Here is a 20,311-nt window from a genome sequence, read left to right on the forward strand (position 1 = left end):
GTTTTGTTTTATATTTGGAATTATATTATAACATGTATTGTAAACAATACATTTATTTTCGTATAATAACTGGTGCAGAACTGGTAACTCCGAAATCACAGCATATCAGTTTAACCTTCACACTGCATTTCCACGACTAAAGTTATTATTATTATTATTATTATTTTTTATAAAGGAGAGCAGAGGAAGACGTGGCTTGATCCTCATCCTCCTCCGCTTGCAAATTAGTCTCTCTACACATGTGAATTTGAGGATGGCTATCCCTCCATGTGCTCGCTCTCTCTCTCTCTCTCTCTCTCTCTCTCTCTCTCTCTCTCTCATTCTCATTCTGTTATTCTTTCTTCCTCTAGTGTCTTACATAATCCTGCTTTCATAACCACCTAGTTAATTATGCAGAGGTAATACTTAAACCCAGAGGTACAAACAGAAAGGTCCCCAGCTCACACCAACACACAGAATGCCCACACCGCAGAGACATTACACACTTACTGTACACAAGCTCTCTTACGCATTCACATGAGATATCAGGATCTCAGCATCGCACTCAGTTACTCACTTTCAGACGCAAGACTGTCATATTATTTGAGCCTGGTCTAATCTCGAAACCCTGGTTGTGTTGTGGATCGGCCGTGAAAGTGTTAATTATTCTGTTACTCCGTAACAAGTCACGCAAGCCTCTCAGTATGATAAAAGCACATCACTATGGGAACAGACTTTCCGCAGAGATCCAGCACTGAAGCGTCAATTAAAAGCGATGGCCTTTATTACCCCGATAACTGTGATTTTACCTTATTACACCATTTGTTTTCAATAAAGTTTAATAAGAGTTAACCAGCTTGTATCCTTTGAGACGGGATGAAAGGACTCTTCTGTCTTTCTTCTATCCCTTACAGACTCGTTTGAAACTGTTGCTTCCTCTTTCTCTTTTCCCCCTCACCCTCTTGTACAATTATTACTAAAGCTGTCCCTGATAATTAACCTTTTTAATGAAAAGAGGATAATGTTGCATATTTTACATATTATCTTTCCAATGGGCTTGTAATCCTCTCACCCGTTCGCAGATAATGCATTTAGGACCTTATAATTTACATTTTTAATGAATTTAAAATCTCATTAGTTCTGGCTTTTTGTTTTATTACATTTAAATTTCAAGCCTGAAGTAACATCCTCTTTCGGGCCCTAATATTTGCCGGTTTTTGTTAGTTTTAGGTTCAGTATTCTGCTGATCATTTACTTCTATCCCTCAGAGGTTAGAGCAACAAAATGAAGCAAAATGTTTCTTTTCAAACCCCATTTGGCAGGGTGATGGAGACGGTGTTCAGTCCATTCCACAAAATGCAAAATTTTAGATGGTGTTGCACAGCATCTGCAGGCGCTTTATTTTCTGTCCTTCAAAAAAAAAAAAAAAAAAAAAAAAAAAAATATATATATATATATATATATACACACAGATGTGTGTGTGTGTATATATATATATATATATATATATATATATATATACACACACAGTGTGTGTGTATGTATATACATATATATATATATATATATATATATATATATATATATATATATTATAATTAATATAACTATTTTTATTTTATTTATTTTTTACAAGTATTATCCGAAATGCTGGCTATTTATTTTATTTATTTCCATCCAAAGCAGCTTTTGATGTGATAAAGATCCATTTAGAATTACATTCAGTTAAATTTAGGAGGATCAAACTGTTATTGATAATAAAACCCCTCAAAATTATTGAAAATGCAACAGAAAATAAACATTTGCCTCAGTAATTTACAATCTTAATTGCCATTTGAAAACTCCTGATTCATGAATCGGTGTTGAACTCACAAGGAATCAGTTTGAATAGTTCTAACAACTGTCTTCCTCGATAAACATCATTTTTGATCAGAACTACATAGTGAAACAAACGTTTCTACAGCCACTTTATTTTCTCTCTCTATCTAAACTTATATATATATATATATATATATATATATATATATATATATATGATTTGAGAGCTGCAGCACATTTTGTATATTTTATCAAAAGCAGCCTGTAATGGGATGAAACCAAATTAGTTTAAATGATAAAACAGCATCTCAAATGGTGAAAATTTGCAACAGTATTTTAAATTCTTAAAGGGATAGTTGAAGTTGTTCCAAACCCGTTTGAGTTTCTCTCTTCTGTTGAACACAAAAGAAGATATTTTGAAGAATGTAGGTAATCAAACAGCTGACGGTAGCCATTGACTTCCATAGTATGATAAAAAATACTACCGTCAACTGTTTGATTACCAACTTTCTTCAAAACTTCTTCAGTGTTCAACAGAAAAAAAAATACTCATTCATGTTTGGAACAATTTGAGGGTGAGTAAAGGATGACAGAATTCTCAATTTTTGGGTGAACTATCCCTTTAATGTGTGTGAACATCTTTTCAACGAATCAGTCAAACAGATTCATGAATCAGAATTAAACCCATGATGCCTGTTTCATGAAACCCTGTTTTGACCCCACTCAATCAATCAATGAAGCAGATAATAGTCAACAATTCCAAATAAAAGCATTGTGTTTGTGTAAACAAGGTACAAATAGAGAAAACGGAGCTAAAATTCCTTAAATTCCATCAGACTTGGACTTGAGAATTCCAAACATTCCTTAAATTAATAATTCCATTTTTATTACCAGCTTCGATTTTCCCAAAAGACATTATTGTAAAAAGTGAATGTTTATTCCTGTATCACTTGCGCGCACGCTAGAACAAATATACCTGTGCTGTAACGGCTCTTGCACTGTCTTCCTGCAGAGACTCGGCCATCTCCAGCAACAAGACTCCTCACAACAGCTCCATCAACCACATCGAGAGCGTCCTGCAGCAGCTGGATGAGGCTCAGGCTCAGATGGAAGAGCTCTTCCAGGAGAGGAAGATCAAACTGGAGCTTTTCCTCCAGCTCAGGATCTTTGAGAGGGACGCCATTGACGTGAGTTCACTGTGTATTTGATCAAGTGTCTGTGTGTTTTAATTAAAGGGATAATTCACAGAGAAATTACATTTCTGTCATTGTTCCAAACTTTGAATCCTCATTTATTATTTGAGAAGTAGCAGCCAGAACTTTTTGTTTTCCACGGGAGAAAAAGTCAAGTTTGGAACGACATGAGGGAGAGTAACTAATGACAGAATCCTCATTTTGAGTGAATTATTCCTTAAACTAGGGCAATATTCCCATCAGCACATAGTTAGTGACTCCCTGATGTCTAATATGATTTGCTAACAATTAATAAGCAGCAATCTTCAAGGATGATCTGCACCCAAAGGTGATTACTCTCTCTCTCCTGTTTGCACAGAGAGTTTATAAAGGAAGACATTGGTCTTTACATATAAGAGCAAGGCAGGACAGGTCACTCTGTTTCTTGTCCTGGGTGATCTCGCTGTGTTTGCACGTTAGTAATGGCGTCTGAGACTCTCAGACTGCGCTCATGTGTTGTATGTTATTTTCCAGATTATCTCCGATCTAGACTCATGGAATGAGGAGCTGTCGCAGCAGATGAATGACTTCGACACAGAAGACCTGACGCTGGCCGAACAGAGACTGCAGCATCACGCGGATAAAGCCCTGACCATGAACAACCTGGCCTTCCATGTCATCCACCAGGGCCAGGAACTGCTGCAGTACGTCAACGAGGTGCAGGCGTCCGGTGAGGCCAACGTGATATTAGAAAATAGCATATTTTATTATACCTATATGCACTTCTGGTGAACTTTTGAAAGAAATGAATACGTTATTTCAGCAAAGATGCATTAGTGACAGTAAAGACATTTATGTTACAAAAAAAAAATATTTCAAATGAATGCTGTTCATTTGAACTTTCTATTTATCAAAGAACTGTCCCAAAACAAGAGTTTTCAGTCTAGCGGCTTCATGATGTTTGTTCTGGAATAAAATGAGAGCTAAGAATGTGGCGTTGATTCTTGTTTTCCAGGTGTGGAGTTGCTGTGTGACCGTGATGTGGACATGGCCACCCGTGTTCAGGATCTACTGGAGTTTCTACATGAGAAACAACAAGAGCTGGACGTGGCGGCGGAGCAGCACCGCAGACACCTGGAGCAGTGTGTGCAACTGCGCCACCTACAGGCAGAGGTCAAACAGGTAATGCACGAGTGGAATACTTGTGTACTACTTACTGCATACCGCTCAGTGTGTACTTAATACCGCCTACTGTTTTTGAAAGTGCTATGTTACACTGCACTGATGTGTCGATTTGTCTGTGTTAATGTTGTAGGTTCTGGGTTGGATCCGTAATGGTGAATCAATGCTGAATGCAGGTCTGATTACGGCCAGTTCTCTTCAAGAAGCCGAGCAGCTGCAGAGAGAGCATGAGCAGTTCCAGCATGCAATCGAGGTCAGTGCTTCTTATATTTTGCTTCAAACCTTTTCCTTTTTTTGCCCCACCTCTTATTTTGCTCATGTTTCACCATTTCCCTGCCTTATTCTTATTATAGTCCTTTACCAGATATACTAGATCAAACCATAAATATTGTCAACATTCATTAGTGCTAACTTGCCCTTCAACTATGGGTGGGCTTTTTTTGAACCACAAGCATAAACTCACACACTTGTATTTTGTAAACTAACAATGATCAACTGTGAATCCACCACAAGTCAATTTATGTATTATGTTTAACAGCATGTGGTCCAAATAATATTTGATACATTTCTGGAATTAAACGGCTGACTGTCTGGCACTTGCTAACGCTAACTTCAAAACTAGCATTTATGTGTCCTAAATACAATTAAATTATATTTTCACACTTTTTGAATAATTTTATAAATCACGCCGTGTTTGGAAATTGATGCATGATAAAGAGATTCTGTGATATTTTAAATAACATTTGAACAAAATATTATAATACTGTATGTGACTGTACACCACACATGAGGAACAGATATTCCTTCTTTTTTTGAATGTTTTATAGTTTTCAACATTTTTATAAATTTTAAAATACTTTTGTATAGTTTAAAATTGAAAGTTTGGCTCTGGAACAATGGTAAAACAAAATCTATACACTACTGTTCAAAAGTTTAGGGTCAGTAAGAATTATTATTATTTTTTTTTAAGAAATGAATGCTGTTATGCAACAAAGACACATTAAAGTGATCAAAAGGGACAGTAAACACATTTATAATGTTCCAAAATGGTATTCTTTTGAACTTATTATTCATTAAAGAATGATTTCCACAAAAATATTAAGCAACACAACATTGATAATAGTAATAAATGTTTCTTACACAGCTAATCGGCATATTAGAATGATTTCTTAAGGATCATGTGGCACTAAAGACTGGAGTTATGATGCTGAAAAATCAGATTTACCATCATAGAAATAAATTACATTCTAAAATATATTTAATTTGATATTTGTACCGTTTTTTTTACAAAGAAATGTTAGTGTATATAAAAGGTATTTGAAAAATGAATGCATGGTAAAATCAACCCTTTGGGTAACAAATGCACACAACAATACAAATCCTCCTAATATTTACATACTAAACATATTTACTGATGCTTTATTTGGCCGTTTATCTGCATGTCGAGCTCATAGATGATCCAGACATGGCCTGTGCTTCTGCTCTATACTTCCCCTCCTTTAATGAAGAACATCAGGATAACATCAGATCCACTGTCACTGTATTGCTATTGTGAACCTGAAGCCACAAAGACAAAGATCTCATTTCCTCCAACCATCAGACTCCAATTCTGAACCGAATACTCGTCTAAAAACAGTAGATAATAAACAAATAATAAACTATCAGTTGTATCTTAGCATCCATTGTCTTAAGTCGTCTGACTCCTGCCCATCCATTCTGTTGTATTAGTCCTTGTTTTTGTGTCTCATCTGACATGTTTTCTCCTCCTCTCCACAGAAAACCCATCAGAGCGCCCTACAGGTCCAGCAGAAAGCCGAGGCCCTTCTACAGGCTAATCACTATGACATGGACATGATCCGCGACTGCGCAGAGAACGTGGCGTCCCACTGGCAGCAGCTCATGCTGAAGATGGAAGACCGGCTCAAGCTGGTCAACGCCTCCGTGGCCTTTTACAAGACCTCCGAACAGGTCAGAAGAAGGTTTTGGCTGACTGACGTGTGTCACAAATACTAGTGTGCATTTTGTTAGGCTATTTATTGACCAATCAGCATTTAAGACTTTTTATAATTCAGATTTTAGTGAGTTTAACAGGCAGTTGAAGGCTGATCTTCCTGTCTGTGCTGTAGGTATGTAGTGTTTTGGAGAGTCTGGAGCAGGAGTACAAGCGTGAGGAGGACTGGTGCGGAGGAGCCGACAAACTCGGGCCCAACTGTGAAACCGAGCACGTCAGCCCCATGATCAGCAAGCACCTGGAGCAGAAAGAGGCCTTCCTCAAGGTAACATCCAAACCCAGAGGACACATGTCTGCCGGCCAGTGTTTGCAGGGTCCCCGCAGGTCCTTAAAATGTCTTCAGTTTAGTTTTAATGAGCTGTTGCTCTTTCTATGGGCTTGCGCTTTCCTAGCAGTTTGCAATCACAAAATAACCCACATTTATGCCATGTGATTGTTTTGATCTACTGTTGAATTATGACAACGTTTACTTTATGATGTTTATATCATACTTGCAAACTGACGCCTTTCAGCAAGGAAAGTTTCAATGCCATTTTCTTTTCATATTACCTCCGTATAATGCCTAACAAAGTATATTTAGTGTTTTCAAGCGCAGTTCTGCTTTGTTTACAGAAAAAAGTAGAATAATAAGTAATTTTGTAATATTTTTTAAATATATTTATATATATATAGAAATATATATATATATACTGTGTGTGTGTGTGTGTGTGTGTGTGTGTGTGTGTGTGTGTGTGTGTGTGTGTGTGTGTGTGTGTGTGTGTGTGTGTGTGTGTGTGTGTGTGTGTGTGTGTGTGTGTGTGTGTGTGTGTGTGTGTGTGTGTGTGTAAAAAAAAAAAATTAATGTGAGGTTTATAATTTTGTAGAACTTTATTATTTAATATTTGAACAATAAAGTTTTTTAAATCATCGTTTTTAAATTCATGTTATGTTTTAGGATGTTACCATTAACATTGACCTACATTACCCCAGCTCGATATTAGTTTTATTTGTGCTGGCCTTAACATTTTTTACATTTGATTTTGAAACCCCTGCAGATCGGCTGTGATTGGGTAATGTCTGTGTTGCTCTCTGTGTTTCAGGCGTGCACCTTGGCCAGGCGGAATGCCGATGTGTTCCTGAAGTACATGCACAGAAACAGTGTCAGCATGCCGGGGATGCTGAGTCACGTCAAAGCTCCAGAGCAGCAGGTCAAAAGTGAGTCATTGCCCAGAGCTTTACGTCAAAGCGGTCCGGATAATGATTCAGAAATGTCACATTGAGGATAAAAGTAGCATTTTATAAATGTCTCATTTGTAAACATTAGTTCTAACAGATACAACTTTTGATCTTAAAAATGTATTCTTAAATGCCAAAAATAGCATTAGCTAAGATTAATGTTGTGCTGTGGAAGCATTGTTCATTGTTAGTTCATGTTAACTAATGTAGTCTGCATGAAACAGAAGCTGCGATAGTCTTTTCCTGCCTATTGTGATGCATATTCGAGTGAAACGGCTTCTCGAACAAGAAAAAATGTAGGGCGGGACTTGATTTTGTCCATAGGGATGGTTGTGGTTTGCTCATTTGAGTGACAGGTTGCCCCGCACTCACGCCTGTAAACACTTCATCAGAGAAGATATGTCGCTGCAAGTAAAGTTATTTCGTTTAAAGATTATGACTAAGATGATTTAAAAAAAATGATGTGCATGGATACATCATTTATAACAAATACTGCTGAATTCCATAAAATGTCCATACAATTCCAATTTTGATTTCTTGGTGGCTGTGTTACTAGGATAATATACAGTCAGACTGTACATTATCCTCCGTATAACAGCTATGTACCAAATGTATTCATAAATGGACAGGAAATATTGATTTTTGGTGTAAATTAGCTTATTTTGTGAGAAAGAGAAGGCTACACAGTTAAACAGTTACACAGTTATGTGGACATTATGCAAAAACATTTGACTGTAGAATACCACAACTGACCAATCAGAATTAAGTATACCAGAGAGATGTACAGTAAGCACATGGTCTGAGTAGCATTTCAAACCACAGGTCTACAGATGCTGCTCTCCGCATGTTCTCCTCTTATTTACCAGTCTTCCCTCTGCTGCCTCTCTGGGGACATGACAAAACACAGTCTGTCTTCCCCATAGGGGTTTAGCTACAGTGCTTTTTGATTGTACATTGTGTATACATTCTGTAATGGCTCTGTTACGCCATCTAGTGGCCGACCTGTGCGCTACACCCTCACAGAGTTTCAGCATCTGGCCCACTTTGGCCCAGTTTAGCCCAGTTTAGAGTGTGTGCATTGTGAATGCAGCCCTCTTCTGTTCTGTGCTTACAATGACTCAGATAAGAAAAGCGTAAATGGGTCAGGCCTCTGCGCACAGAGATGGCAACTTACTGCAGGATGGTGACGGCGTTACTCCACTGGGGATCGTCCCTTTACCTTCATACCACACACACACACACACACACACACACACACACACACACACACACACACACACACACACACACACACACACACACACATTGTAAAGTGCATCCACCAGTATAGAGATTGTATCTTAAGTGCTGTCAATTTAGTATTAATTTAGTCAAATTATTGATGTGAAATCAATTAATTTATAGATGTGTACATTAAATTAATTTTAAAATCAAGTATAATTTTGTAAATATTTAATCAAATTATAAGCCATTTAGTCCTAAATAATGATAATATTAATAATGGATTTTCTACCATCAGAGCAATTTAAGCTTGAATTACCCACTTAATGTAGTTTTATAATTAAAATAAGTAAAAATAATTAAATTGTTACATTTATGTAAAACAATTATGTTTTGATTAAATATGCATGGATTCTATCCATATTATAATAATACTATATGTTATTATTGTTACTATATTATATTACACTGTTATTTTTTTTCCTACCATGAGTGCAATTCAAGCTGTTGAATTACCCATTTAATTTATAATTCTATGATTAAATACATTTTATTTTATTAATGTTAAAATAACGATATTATATAATAATGATATGGTAAAAAATATACTTGTCATTGAAGCATTCATTCAAGAGATTTGTTCAAAAACGCTGATTCATCCAGTAACGAAACAAATAAAGTATGAGACATCATTGAAGCATTCATTCAAACCGATGTCTATTTTCATGAATTTTTTTTTTTTTTTTTTAAATCGTGATTTCTCAATTTATCCAGAATCATGCAGCTCTAAGGTTTAGCATGACTTCAGTGACATACGCTAGTGGTTAGAGATCTGGTGTGCATCATGGTTAAGAATGTTGATGTGTGATTTTGTAGATATCCTGAATGAGTTGCTGCAACGGGAGAATCGGGTCCTTCACTTCTGGACCATGAGGAAGAGGAGGCTGGACCAGTGTCAGCAGTATGTGGTGTTTGAACGCAGTGCCAAACAGGTTTGTTGTCTCTCTCTTTCTCCATCTGTTCCTTTTGATGTCTGATCAGTCTGATTATTCACTTTTTCTTTTTTTCTTGGACCAAGCCTGAGACTGACAGACTCAGTACCATGCCTCTGTTTAAGATGCACTGAGACATTAATTATATATCTTTTTCATCTTCTGTTTGTATGTGTGTGTGTTTGAATGTGCATGTCTTCATGTGCCATAGCATGAACGTATTCAGTTTATTCCTGTGGCTGGTTGCATAAACTGCTTAGACTATTCTTACAAGTTAGTCATCTAATTTTTTTTTCTTTAAGACTGGTCTTTACTTTTTTAAGTAATTTACATAAAAACTTAGATTGTTTTAATTTGAATCTGAAAAATAAGATTTAAGTTATTACACCCTGGTTAACTGCTAGTTGCTCAGACTAGATCTTAAGACAGTCTTGCATAAAGAAAAAAAGATGCGACTGGCCACTGCTGGTTTAGTCATGCGAATGCTGTGATTTTAAACAGTGGTTCTCAACTAGTTTTGCTTCAGGACCTGATTATACATCAAGTACCTGGGCATAAAGGAAATGAAAATTAAAACATTGAAATTCATTGCATTGAAACTGCACAGGGAAACTTGACAACCTTAAAAACATAAAAAGCAGCACAAGTGTTTTTCTTTTTTTGCCCTTTTTGGTATGTTTTGATTTTGTTACTTTTATTTTAAAAACGAAACAATTTTGAATTTGTTTTTTTTTTAGTTTGCGTATTTGATTTGTAAATTTGTACAATAGAGCCAAAGAGTTTGCTTGGATAATCACATGAACAATAATTATATGGGAATAGCCTGTTTATTAAAACAGTTCATAATCATGCACATGTTTTTACACTACTATTCAAAAGTTTGGGGTCAGAAAGATTTTTTTGTAAAACAGAAATTAATGCTTCTATTCACTTAGGATAGATAAAGTATATCAAAATTAATAATAAGACTTGTATAATGATACAAGAAAAGTTCTATTTCAAATAAATACTGTTCTTTATATTCTTCAAAGAATCCTAAAAAAATGTATTACAATAATACGAAGCAGCACAACTGTTTTCAACATTGATAATAATAAGAAATGTTTCTTGAGCAGAAAATCAGCATATTAGAATGATTTCTGAAGGATCATGTGACACTGAAGACTGGAGTAATGATGCTGAAAATTCAGCTTTGATCACAGGAATAAATTACATTTAAAAATCAATTCAAGTTAATGTAAATTGTAATATTTCACAATATTAAAGGGATAGTTCACCCCAAAATGAAAATTCTGTCATTAATTACTCACTCTCATGTCGTTCCAAACCCGTAAGACCTTCGTTCATCTTCGGAACACAGATTAAGATATTTTTGATGAAATCCGATGGCTCAGAGCGGGCTCCGTTGACAGCTATTTAATTAACACTTTGAAGCCCCAAAAGGATTTTTGATATATTAACCCTCTACTGCACGGTGTTGCCATATGGCAACATACCCTTTCTTTGGACATTTCTTGAAATTTGAAAATAAATATGAGCTCTGATTAATCTTAAATTCATGGTAGAACCTGGTGGTAACCAATGATATGCTTTGATGACATCACGACATTACACACACCCTTGCAACGTCATTCTTTTCACACACTTTTGATGACTCCAGCTGCTGAAAAAGTGCTTGTGTATATGTGAAGATTTTCCTCATTTTTTTCATATTTCTTCGGAATAAAAAAATACATCAAGCATCTGGGGTAAGTTCTAATCTTATTTCAATCATTGTCACATTGTTTTGATACTTATATTACCTTTTTATTTAATAAAATAGGTGTGTTGCCATATGGCAACATTGTGCGGTAATGGAACAATATTTTGCCCATTCTAATGCAGAGTAGCTTTGTATGAATGACAATGTATGGATGCACTGATATAGTTGGATGGTTGTATTCTACTCATATATTTATATATATTTGTATATATTTATAAAGTAAAGTAAAAGTATAAAAGTAAAATATATATCCGTCTTGACCGCTTTGATCACTGGCCAGAGATGGGTGCACCAAAAGGAAGGTGCAAGAATCCTGGCTGCAAGGGCATCGTCAGAGGGGTTTGCTCTAAGTGCAAGGTGCACCTCTGCTTAAAAGGTGGGGTATGTGATTTGCAAAACGGCCGGCAGATTTTGAAAATACACAACTCAAAAGGTCCTACCTTCTTTCCTCCAACGCTGGCCCTGACTCCACCCACTCGAAGAGGGGCATGGGGGAGGGGGGTATGGTACGACCGTTAATTTGATTGACGCACTTACTGTCCAATGATTCTAGGTGGTCTTGGAAATGATTGGCTGTTTTTCGAGTTTTTTCGAGTTTTTCGAGTCCTGCCCGTTCCACAGATGATTACATTTTTGAATTTTCATGTCAGTGCTTCTAACTCAGTGGCTGTAAGTGGGTTAGGAATAGGATTTCAAGTGATTTTGAAAAAATGGTCAAAAAAGAAAATCACATACCCCACCTTTAACAGAGAGAACAACTGCTTTAAGGCGTTTCACATCGAGTAGTTTCACTTGAACAGTTCTTATGAGTTTGCGTCAGATGTTTTGTAAATGTTGTTGAAATAATCGTTTCACATTGAGTAGTTTCACCTGAACAGTTCTTATGAGTTTGCGTCAGATGTTTTGTAAATGTTGTTGAAATAATACTTTGAAAATTAGTTTCATATTTTGTACACAAAGCTCTTGAAAACATTTTAAATAATAAAAACAATTTCATTTCTAAAAGACAGGTCTGTAATCATCTATGAATTTCATGTCATTTTGGGAGAAAACGCATCAGGCTGTTCCATTGTCGCACAATGTTGCCAAATGGCAACGCACCCAAAAGTACCCCCCCCCAAAAAAAAAAAAAAAAAAAAAAAATGTTAATTTGAGTCTATTTTATATATAAAAAAACACTGTAAATTTTTTTTACATGATTGCATAATAATGCGTGCAGTAGAGGGTTAACAATACAGTTATGTACATTTCGTTCTTACGGTTTAAAAAAGCTAAGCTGAAACAACGTCAGAAAGTGAATGGAGTGAACGCATCTACGCAATCGGTTTCTGAGCTTTTCTCCGCATTATTTATAAGAATGAACTTTTTTAATACAATTACTGCGCTGGATAATGCTTGAAGGGTTCCTACGCAGTTTCCAGGTCTGGAAAAGTATGGAAAAATAAATCAGAGTATGAAAAAATATTTGTGTTTCCAGACTATTGACCCTATTCAGTTTTCTAAAATTAAAAATGTCTAAAAGTGAATGTAGGCCTATCACACAGGCTTATAATTATCAATTTCTCGATTTTAATCTAATTTTTATGAACCAATATCAATTCTTAAATCCCTTGAATCAATCTTTTAGTTTATGCTGTTTTCAGTTGATGAATAAACAAAACTTTGTAGTGCCTCCCATCCAATAAATCGCACCAAGCTTTGAGTTACTTTTGATATGAAACAAAGTTTTAACTTCCAAAATCTGTCCATTTTATTATAAATTCAAACAATAAAAACAGTTTTGACTCTTTAAAGTTTTTCAGTTCAAGCAAAGTGCCGGCGCATAATTATGCCATTAAAAAGTTATTAAAACCAGGGCTTGTCATTAACACCCGCTGGTGATTTCAGCAGTGGTGTGAAATGCAGTCGCTCCTACTAGCAACGTTGGCCGGTTGAATTTTATATATTATATATACATTTTTCAATTATAGTCTTTTAAAAAGGCTTCTGAAATAATAAACTAAGAGCAATGTAGTGTTTTCAAGAATATAGATTTTTCAATAAATATCTATACTTAAATATCTAAAACGCTTCCAATACTCATTTTCCTCATTTTTTTTTTCCTTAATTTTTCTCATCTTGACACACAAACTCTCCTCACTGACTCGTTTTATTTGCGTGGGATTGCGTTTATTGCACATAATTTTACTCATTCCCTCATATTTTATGCTCACACCCAAAGTGTCCGCTCTTAAATCCGCATCTCAGTACTAAATTGAGTCCTTTCTCGCTGCTTATTGCACTTAAACAGTCAAACACACAGAAAATAATAACAGTAAACAGTTATCCGTGCATCAGGTCTTAAAGTGACAGCAGCCTAAGTATCAAAGTCATGTGTCAGAGGTGAATATATGCAGGTTACAAAGCGTTTTAGGTTTCTTCTCATCATGCAAGCGCATGTTATCACTTTGAGAAAACAATGAAAAACAGGGAAAATAAAAATATTTACAGATGACTGTACTATTTACCGAAAATAATGCGGTGTGAATCATTTATGTTAAATATGGTCTAAAAATCGTTTGGGAGGTCTGGTAAATTTATGGGAATTTGAAATGGAAAATGTGTAGAAACCATACGCACGAGCCTGCATTACATACGAGAATTCAAATATCACATAAGCCCGCTTCATCGCTGTTCGTTCACCCTTTGCCTATTGAGCTTTGCTGTTGTCCTTCAGACAAATGTGTGATAAGTGTATATTTCCTCAGTACAGTAACACAGAAGAGTTGTTCGCTTTTTTCCACGATGCGCTCAGAGCTAGAGTTTGATTACCAACACATGCAAAATATGACTGTAACAATATTTAATAAGTAACAACACGCAGAGCACGTGTATGAGAGGGTTTCTGTGCAGAACGGCACGATGAGTTTAACCACACTCGCAACACTGATTACAGTTCATATCCTGACCGGATCAAGTGTGTTTCAAGTTTTTCTGGACATATTTCACATACTCTCCTGCTCCAAACATGAACCAGCAGCGTTTGTGCGTACATATTTCATCATGTCTTTAAAATGAAATATATATGTTCAAATAAGGACACTGGTACAGCGTGATCATGAACGCGATGACACGTTGAATTATTCTGATACACCGAAGACAATGATGTAGACCGAAAATACAAAGAAGAATGGACAAAAAAGTAACTATGCCTTTCTTCTTTGTGTGCTTAACTAATGTATGTCATTTGTTCACAGATTGTAGTGTTCGTAAACGTAATGAAAATATTATTAGACCTTTTCTTACTCATTTTTCATATAGACTAATAGCTCTGAAAAGTTATAATATAAGCATAAGCAGTTATAAGCAGATTTTTTTAATATTTCTACTAATTTATCAGAACACATTTGATGATGTCTTCTACACTCCCAGTTATCCACAGCTTTGCACACCCATTTCATGAGTCTTTTTCAAATCTGAGGCTCTGTTTACACCTGGTATTAAGATGCGTTTTGTTAGATCGGATCACATGTAGACGAGGGGAAGACATACCCGTTTACACCTGGAGAATAAATGTCTCTCTTGTTCGCTTTCAACCGTTTCTGTCCTGATTTCTTCGAGGGGAGTGTCTATGTGCAGGCAAATGTATCTTTGGTTTTTTTTTTCAGATCTTTCGATCAAATGGACGAAATAAGCTCACACAATTTACAATTAAACGCGCCTGAAGCAATCCGGTCGAATGCGTTTTCCACTTGTGGACAAGCTCACAACTTTTTAGACCCTGTTTACACCTGTATTCAGCTTTGTCCACTTTGCATCAATCGACCAAAACGCATCTTAATAGCAGGTGTAAACAGGGCCTGAGGTGTGAATGAGCAGTGCTAAAACTGGGTGGTTTTATGACACTTTAACAATCAGTATTTTAAAGTGTTTCTTTCACATTGTCCAGGCTCTGGAGTGGATCCACGACACCGGCGAGTTCTATCTGTCCACACACACCTCCACGGGCTCCGGCATCCATCACACACAGGAGCTTCTGAAGGAGCACGAGGACTTCCACATCACAGCCAAGGTACAACAGCACCACAGCGATGCAAGCTTTAACTTTGCAGTTCCCAAAGCTGATTCTGTCCCTGTGTCCTCAGCAAACCAAAGAACGTGTGAAGCTGCTGATACAGTTAGCGGACGGGTTCTGCGATAAGGGCCACTCCCACGCCGCTGAGATTAAGAAATGGGTCACGGCCGTGGACAAACGCTATCGAGACTTCTCCCTTCGCATGGACAAGTATCGCACTTCCCTCGAGAAAGCCCTTGGCATCTCTTCAGACTCGAACAAAGCAGTATGTTGTTTTCTTCTCGTAATGTGTGATATTTGATCATACCACATCTTCATGAGTGCACAAATGGTTTAGAGCCATAATCTGGACAAATAGTTTGTTTTTGCCAATCATCAATTGGCCTATATTTCTATATTGAGAAGTAGGCTGTTAGCAGATTATCTAAGATACAATCACTATTTGCAAAATGCATTAAGCATCAATATTGTTCATAAACCTTAAGTCTTCATAAGGTACATATTATGTTCAAACTTTTCAAATAATAGTTTTACAAGATTCACAGCGATTGGAATATTCCTGTATGTAATCAGCACATTCATAATACATTTAAAAAACTGTTAACTGTTAAACACTGTTAATAACACAACCTTTTACAACAAGAAATAACTTTGTTTGGACAGATATACAGGAATATCCTGTTACAGTGGATATTCAGAATAAGGTGTTTATGAGCCAAAATTCTGATTACTGTTATGGCATCTATGTTATATGTGGCATCTTTTGTAATCGGATTTCTAGAAACCAGATTATTTACTTGATCACGTTATGGGAGGGGGTTAGCATGTTTACATGACACTCACACAATCAGAATATGGCCTTTTTCCAGTTTATATCAGAATATTTGTGTGCATGACTGTAAATATAATCAGTCAGAATAGTCCTGCAATAAAGATGGAGTCAGAAGAATGTGGGACTAAACCAAGTTGTTTTTCGTTTCCAGAGTAAAGACCTGCAGTTGGACATCATCCCAGCTAGTGCTCCAGGGTCAGAGGTCAAACTCAGAGATGCTGCCCACGAGCTTAATGAAGAGAAGCGCAAGTCCGCCCGCAGGAAGGAGTACGTCTTAATTCCTGTGAATGGTCACTGAAATATTAAAAAAATTCTTGCATTTTAGATGAAGAGAGATCTACATTTTCTGGTTTGTTTTCCATTTTTATAGCTTCATCATGGCTGAGCTGATCCAGACAGAAAAAACATATGTGCGAGACTTGCGAGAGTGTATGGACGTGAGTATTTTAGTATATATTAGTGCGTTTTTGTTCAGTCAAAAAAGCGTAATTCAAGGGTCTATTGTCCTGCAAAATTCTAAGCAAAACATTAGAAAAATGATTCATCACTTACTTCAGACTATGATTTAAATAAATCACTCAATTTGAATCTTTATTCATCCAGACATATCTTTGGGAGATGACCAGTGGCGTGGAGGAGATCCCACCAGGGATTGTCAACAAAGAGCACATTATTTTTGGTAACATGCAGGACCTCTACGAGTTCCATCACAAGTGAGTTTCACTAACGCAAACGCTTTCAGCCTGAATCGATCCTCCAGTTCAGCATCCAGTTAGTTTCCTGTCCTCCATAAGTGACTCATGTGTATCGCTCCTCTTTGTGTCTCTATCTGTCGCCAGTATATTCCTCAAAGAGCTGGAGAAGTACGAGCAGCTTCCTGAAGATGTGGGCCACTGTTTTGTGACCTGGGTGAATAGAGTTAATTGTGTTTGAATACTGATATTGTATCTGTTTCTTTCAGATCATTAAAATGCATGTATTTGTTTTCTGCAGGCTGATAAGTTCCAGATGTACGTGAACTACTGCAAGAACAAACCCGACTCCACTCAGCTTATTCTTGAGCATGCTGGAGGATATTTTGATGTGAGAAATGTTTCTGTTATGATTAATGTATTGCATTAATTTTGAACATTCATCATGTCTTACTGCCAGTGGCCAATTTGAATGCCAATTGTGAAAGTGTATTGATGTTCCTGTTACAGGAAATTCAACAGAGGCATCGTCTAGCCAATTCGATCTCATCATACCTCATCAAACCTGTTCAGAGAATAACCAAGTACCAGCTGCTCCTAAAGGTAAAAATATCTGGGATTCATCCCGAAAACTCATTGACTGGTTTGATTAAAAGCTCAGTGGTAATTCAATTGTTTGTAGGAGCTCCTGACGTGTTGCGAGGAAGGCAAAGGTGAAATCAAGGATGGTCTGGAGGTCATGCTAAGTGTTCCCAAGAGAGCCAACGATGCCATGCACTTGAGCATGCTGGAAGGTCAGCGGACACTCATAGACATGCAAACACACAAGTGAGGCGGATGCAACAGTTTCTTATTACACTGAATGTCTTTAGGGTTTGACGAGAACATCGAGTCCCAGGGAGAACTGATCCTGCAGGAGGCGTTCCAGGTGTGGGATCCCAAGACCCTGATCCGTAAGGGACGGGAACGTCACCTGTTCCTCTTCGAGATGTCACTGATCTTCAGCAAGGAGGTTAAAGACTCCAATGGCAGGAGCAAGTACATCTACAAGAGCAAGCTTTTTGTAAGTTTCACAGTAAAGCACAACAGTTTCTTTTTCTGCAGCAGATCTGGTTGTTTTAAATGCTTTGTTCTGACTGCAGACCTCTGAACTCGGCGTTACTGAGCACGTTGAAGGAGATCCATGTAAATTTGCCCTCTGGATTGGACGCACCCCAACTTCAGACAACAAGATTGTTCTCAAGGTGACTCTCTCCCTTGCTCTGTTGAAAAGCATGGCAGTGTTTTGCTCTAACTTTCTATGCTGCATTTCTGTGTAGCTTGTCCCCTTTGCACTTTAATAAGTAAAATGGTGAATATTTGTGGAATCCACATGTTCAGTGCGAAGACTTTGCACGAAAATAATTTACCATCCCAGTTTGTAAAAGCAAGCTAAAATGAAATGGTTGACAAAAAAGCATTTGCAATTGAAGTCTATGGGGCAACTGTTTTTTTTTTTTTTTTTTTTGCTTGCTTGTACAAACTGAGGGAAGAATGTCTATTATTTTCTGTAGTAATGGACAGCATGCCACAGTGGATGTTGTTGTTATTTAACATTACTTTATTAAAATAGAAGATCTCAGGCTGAGAGAGTGCTAGCAAAAACAAAAGTGAATCTGTATCAAACCTTGACACTGATTATAGGGGAAGATCCCTATAACCCCACTCGCTTCTCTGGTTCTCACTGCATGTTAAAAAGTGCAAGGAAACAAAAAACAAGAATAGTCTCTGTTGCTGGTGACGTATGTGCATTGCAAATGGCTTCTGTCTCACAGTAGCTGTTAATTTCCGGCATGCTGCTTTCAAACTACAGTTAAAAGCTACAGCTAAAGCTACAGTTTAAAACTTTCTTCAGTGAAATGTGTCAAAATTGCAGATATTTACTGTCAGCTTATATGTGGTTTACTGTATGTCATATGAGCCAAAGAAAAGTTCTCAGCTTAAATATATACTGTATATATACATTCACACACACACATAGTAGTTTATATACTTTTTTGGTTTAAAAGTAGTTTTAAATTATAGTTATTAATCACTTAATAATATACTAACTAGATTTTATCTGTATTGATAAAGTTCAAATGCCAATGACTAATGCATAAACCATTCATCACAACATGTTGGCAAAATTGGCTCTACATTTTCACAAAACATGTTTATTAATGTTGTCCCTGTCTTTCTGGCCTCTGTCTCATGTAGTATGATATATGATACTTTATAAAGCAGTAAAACCTTGTATATTTCTATATTTCAAATGAAGCTAAGTCAGGGATGCAAACATGGATCCATGGTGAGTACGGCCACACAGTTAACCCACCCTTAGTTCACCATAGAACAGAAAAGAAGTGTGTACTCTTACTCAACACTGTGTATTTCTCTGTTTTCTTTCTCTACACATATAAACACAGGCGTCCGGTATTGAGAACAAACAGGACTGGATAAAGCACATCCGTGAAGTGATTCAGGAGCGTACTGTGCATCTGAAGGGGGCGTTGAAGGAGCCCATCCACATCCCCAAAGCCTCCACATCCAAACACAAGGGGCGCAGATACACCCCCAGGCCAGTGAAACTTCTCTATTCTTACATGTAAATTTATGGTTTTTTTACCCCTCAGCTTCATTTTACTGTTGCTGGATGTTCTTTCTGAAATGTAAGGACTTGTAGTCCTAGACTAGGAGATAATTTCCTGTGTGTGTTTGTGTGCAGGGATGGAGAGGATCTGGACAGTCAGGGTGACGGCAGCAGTCAGCCAGACACCATCTCACTGGCCTCCAGGACCTCACAGAACACACTGGACAGTGACAAGGTCAGGATACACATCTTGCCTATGAAAACAAGTTGATCTCTTCCATATAATTATTGAAATGTTTGCAGTGTATTATTTATAATCTATTATAGTATTTATTAATATTTTCTTTTAGAGCTGCATGATTAATCATTAAAATATCACAATCTCATTCCTAAATTACAATGATTCGTCATTGTGTAACAAACACAGTGTCATTATTTCTGTTACAAATATTCATATCATCACTGAAGTACTAGGATAAAAGTTTATTGTTCGGATATAAACACTGATGTCTACGGAAGCGCTCAAAATAGAACATCACTTTTTGAAAGTAACTTGGCGCTTAAAATAACGATATTATCAATTACATCGTTAGTTACCGTTAAGTTAATGTTAAAAAAAATGTATTTGTCATGGAGTCATACATTCAAGAGATTCGACCAGAAATGCTGATTCGTCCAGCATTTAAACAAGTGAAGGCTATGAGTGAGTCATTGAATCATTTATTCAACCGTTTTTTTAAAAATAATTCATTCAGATTAATTAAACGCTT

At 36.7% G+C, this 20,311-nt stretch overlaps 1 protein-coding gene across 13 annotated transcripts in view; it reads left to right on the top strand.

Annotated features, from left to right (window-relative positions):
- trioa (trio Rho guanine nucleotide exchange factor a) overlaps window positions 1-20,311 on the top strand; it is a 110,895-nt gene that overhangs the window by 71,238 nt on the left and 19,346 nt on the right. For 7 of the 13 annotated variants that reach the window (XR_013190417.1, XR_013190419.1, XM_077195976.1 and 4 more), the window contains 22 exons: window positions 2,810-2,984; window positions 3,504-3,699; window positions 3,985-4,151; window positions 4,285-4,404; window positions 5,928-6,119; window positions 6,278-6,427; window positions 7,242-7,356; window positions 9,475-9,590; window positions 15,281-15,403; window positions 15,477-15,671; window positions 16,390-16,505; window positions 16,609-16,675; window positions 16,842-16,951; window positions 17,078-17,147; window positions 17,232-17,321; window positions 17,441-17,533; window positions 17,613-17,724; window positions 17,803-17,993; window positions 18,073-18,174; window positions 19,230-19,259; window positions 19,378-19,529; window positions 19,677-19,776. Coding sequence is in view for 10 of the 13 variants with exons in the window: in XM_077195976.1 (XP_077052091.1) it covers window positions 2,810-2,984; window positions 3,504-3,699; window positions 3,985-4,151; window positions 4,285-4,404; window positions 5,928-6,119; window positions 6,278-6,427; window positions 7,242-7,356; window positions 9,475-9,590; window positions 15,281-15,403; window positions 15,477-15,671; window positions 16,390-16,505; window positions 16,609-16,675; window positions 16,842-16,951; window positions 17,078-17,147; window positions 17,232-17,321; window positions 17,441-17,533; window positions 17,613-17,724; window positions 17,803-17,993; window positions 18,073-18,174; window positions 19,230-19,259; window positions 19,378-19,529; window positions 19,677-19,776 (2,782 nt within the window). In the remaining 3 variants the exon portion in view is untranslated. The remainder of the gene's footprint in view (window positions 1-2,809; window positions 2,985-3,503; window positions 3,700-3,984; window positions 4,152-4,284; window positions 4,405-5,927; window positions 6,120-6,277; window positions 6,428-7,241; window positions 7,357-9,474; window positions 9,591-15,280; window positions 15,404-15,476; window positions 15,672-16,389; window positions 16,506-16,608; window positions 16,676-16,841; window positions 16,952-17,077; window positions 17,148-17,231; window positions 17,322-17,440; window positions 17,534-17,612; window positions 17,725-17,802; window positions 17,994-18,072; window positions 18,175-19,229; window positions 19,260-19,377; window positions 19,530-19,676; window positions 19,777-20,311) is intronic. The other 6 variants (XR_013190418.1, XM_077195975.1, XM_077195974.1 and 3 more) reach the window with 1 other exon arrangement.

Source organism: Siphateles boraxobius, unplaced genomic scaffold (genome assembly GCF_051911475.1).
Source record: "Siphateles boraxobius isolate OS27281-9 unplaced genomic scaffold, OSU_SipBor_1 35, whole genome shotgun sequence".
NCBI lineage: Eukaryota > Metazoa > Chordata > Actinopteri > Cypriniformes > Leuciscidae > Siphateles > Siphateles boraxobius.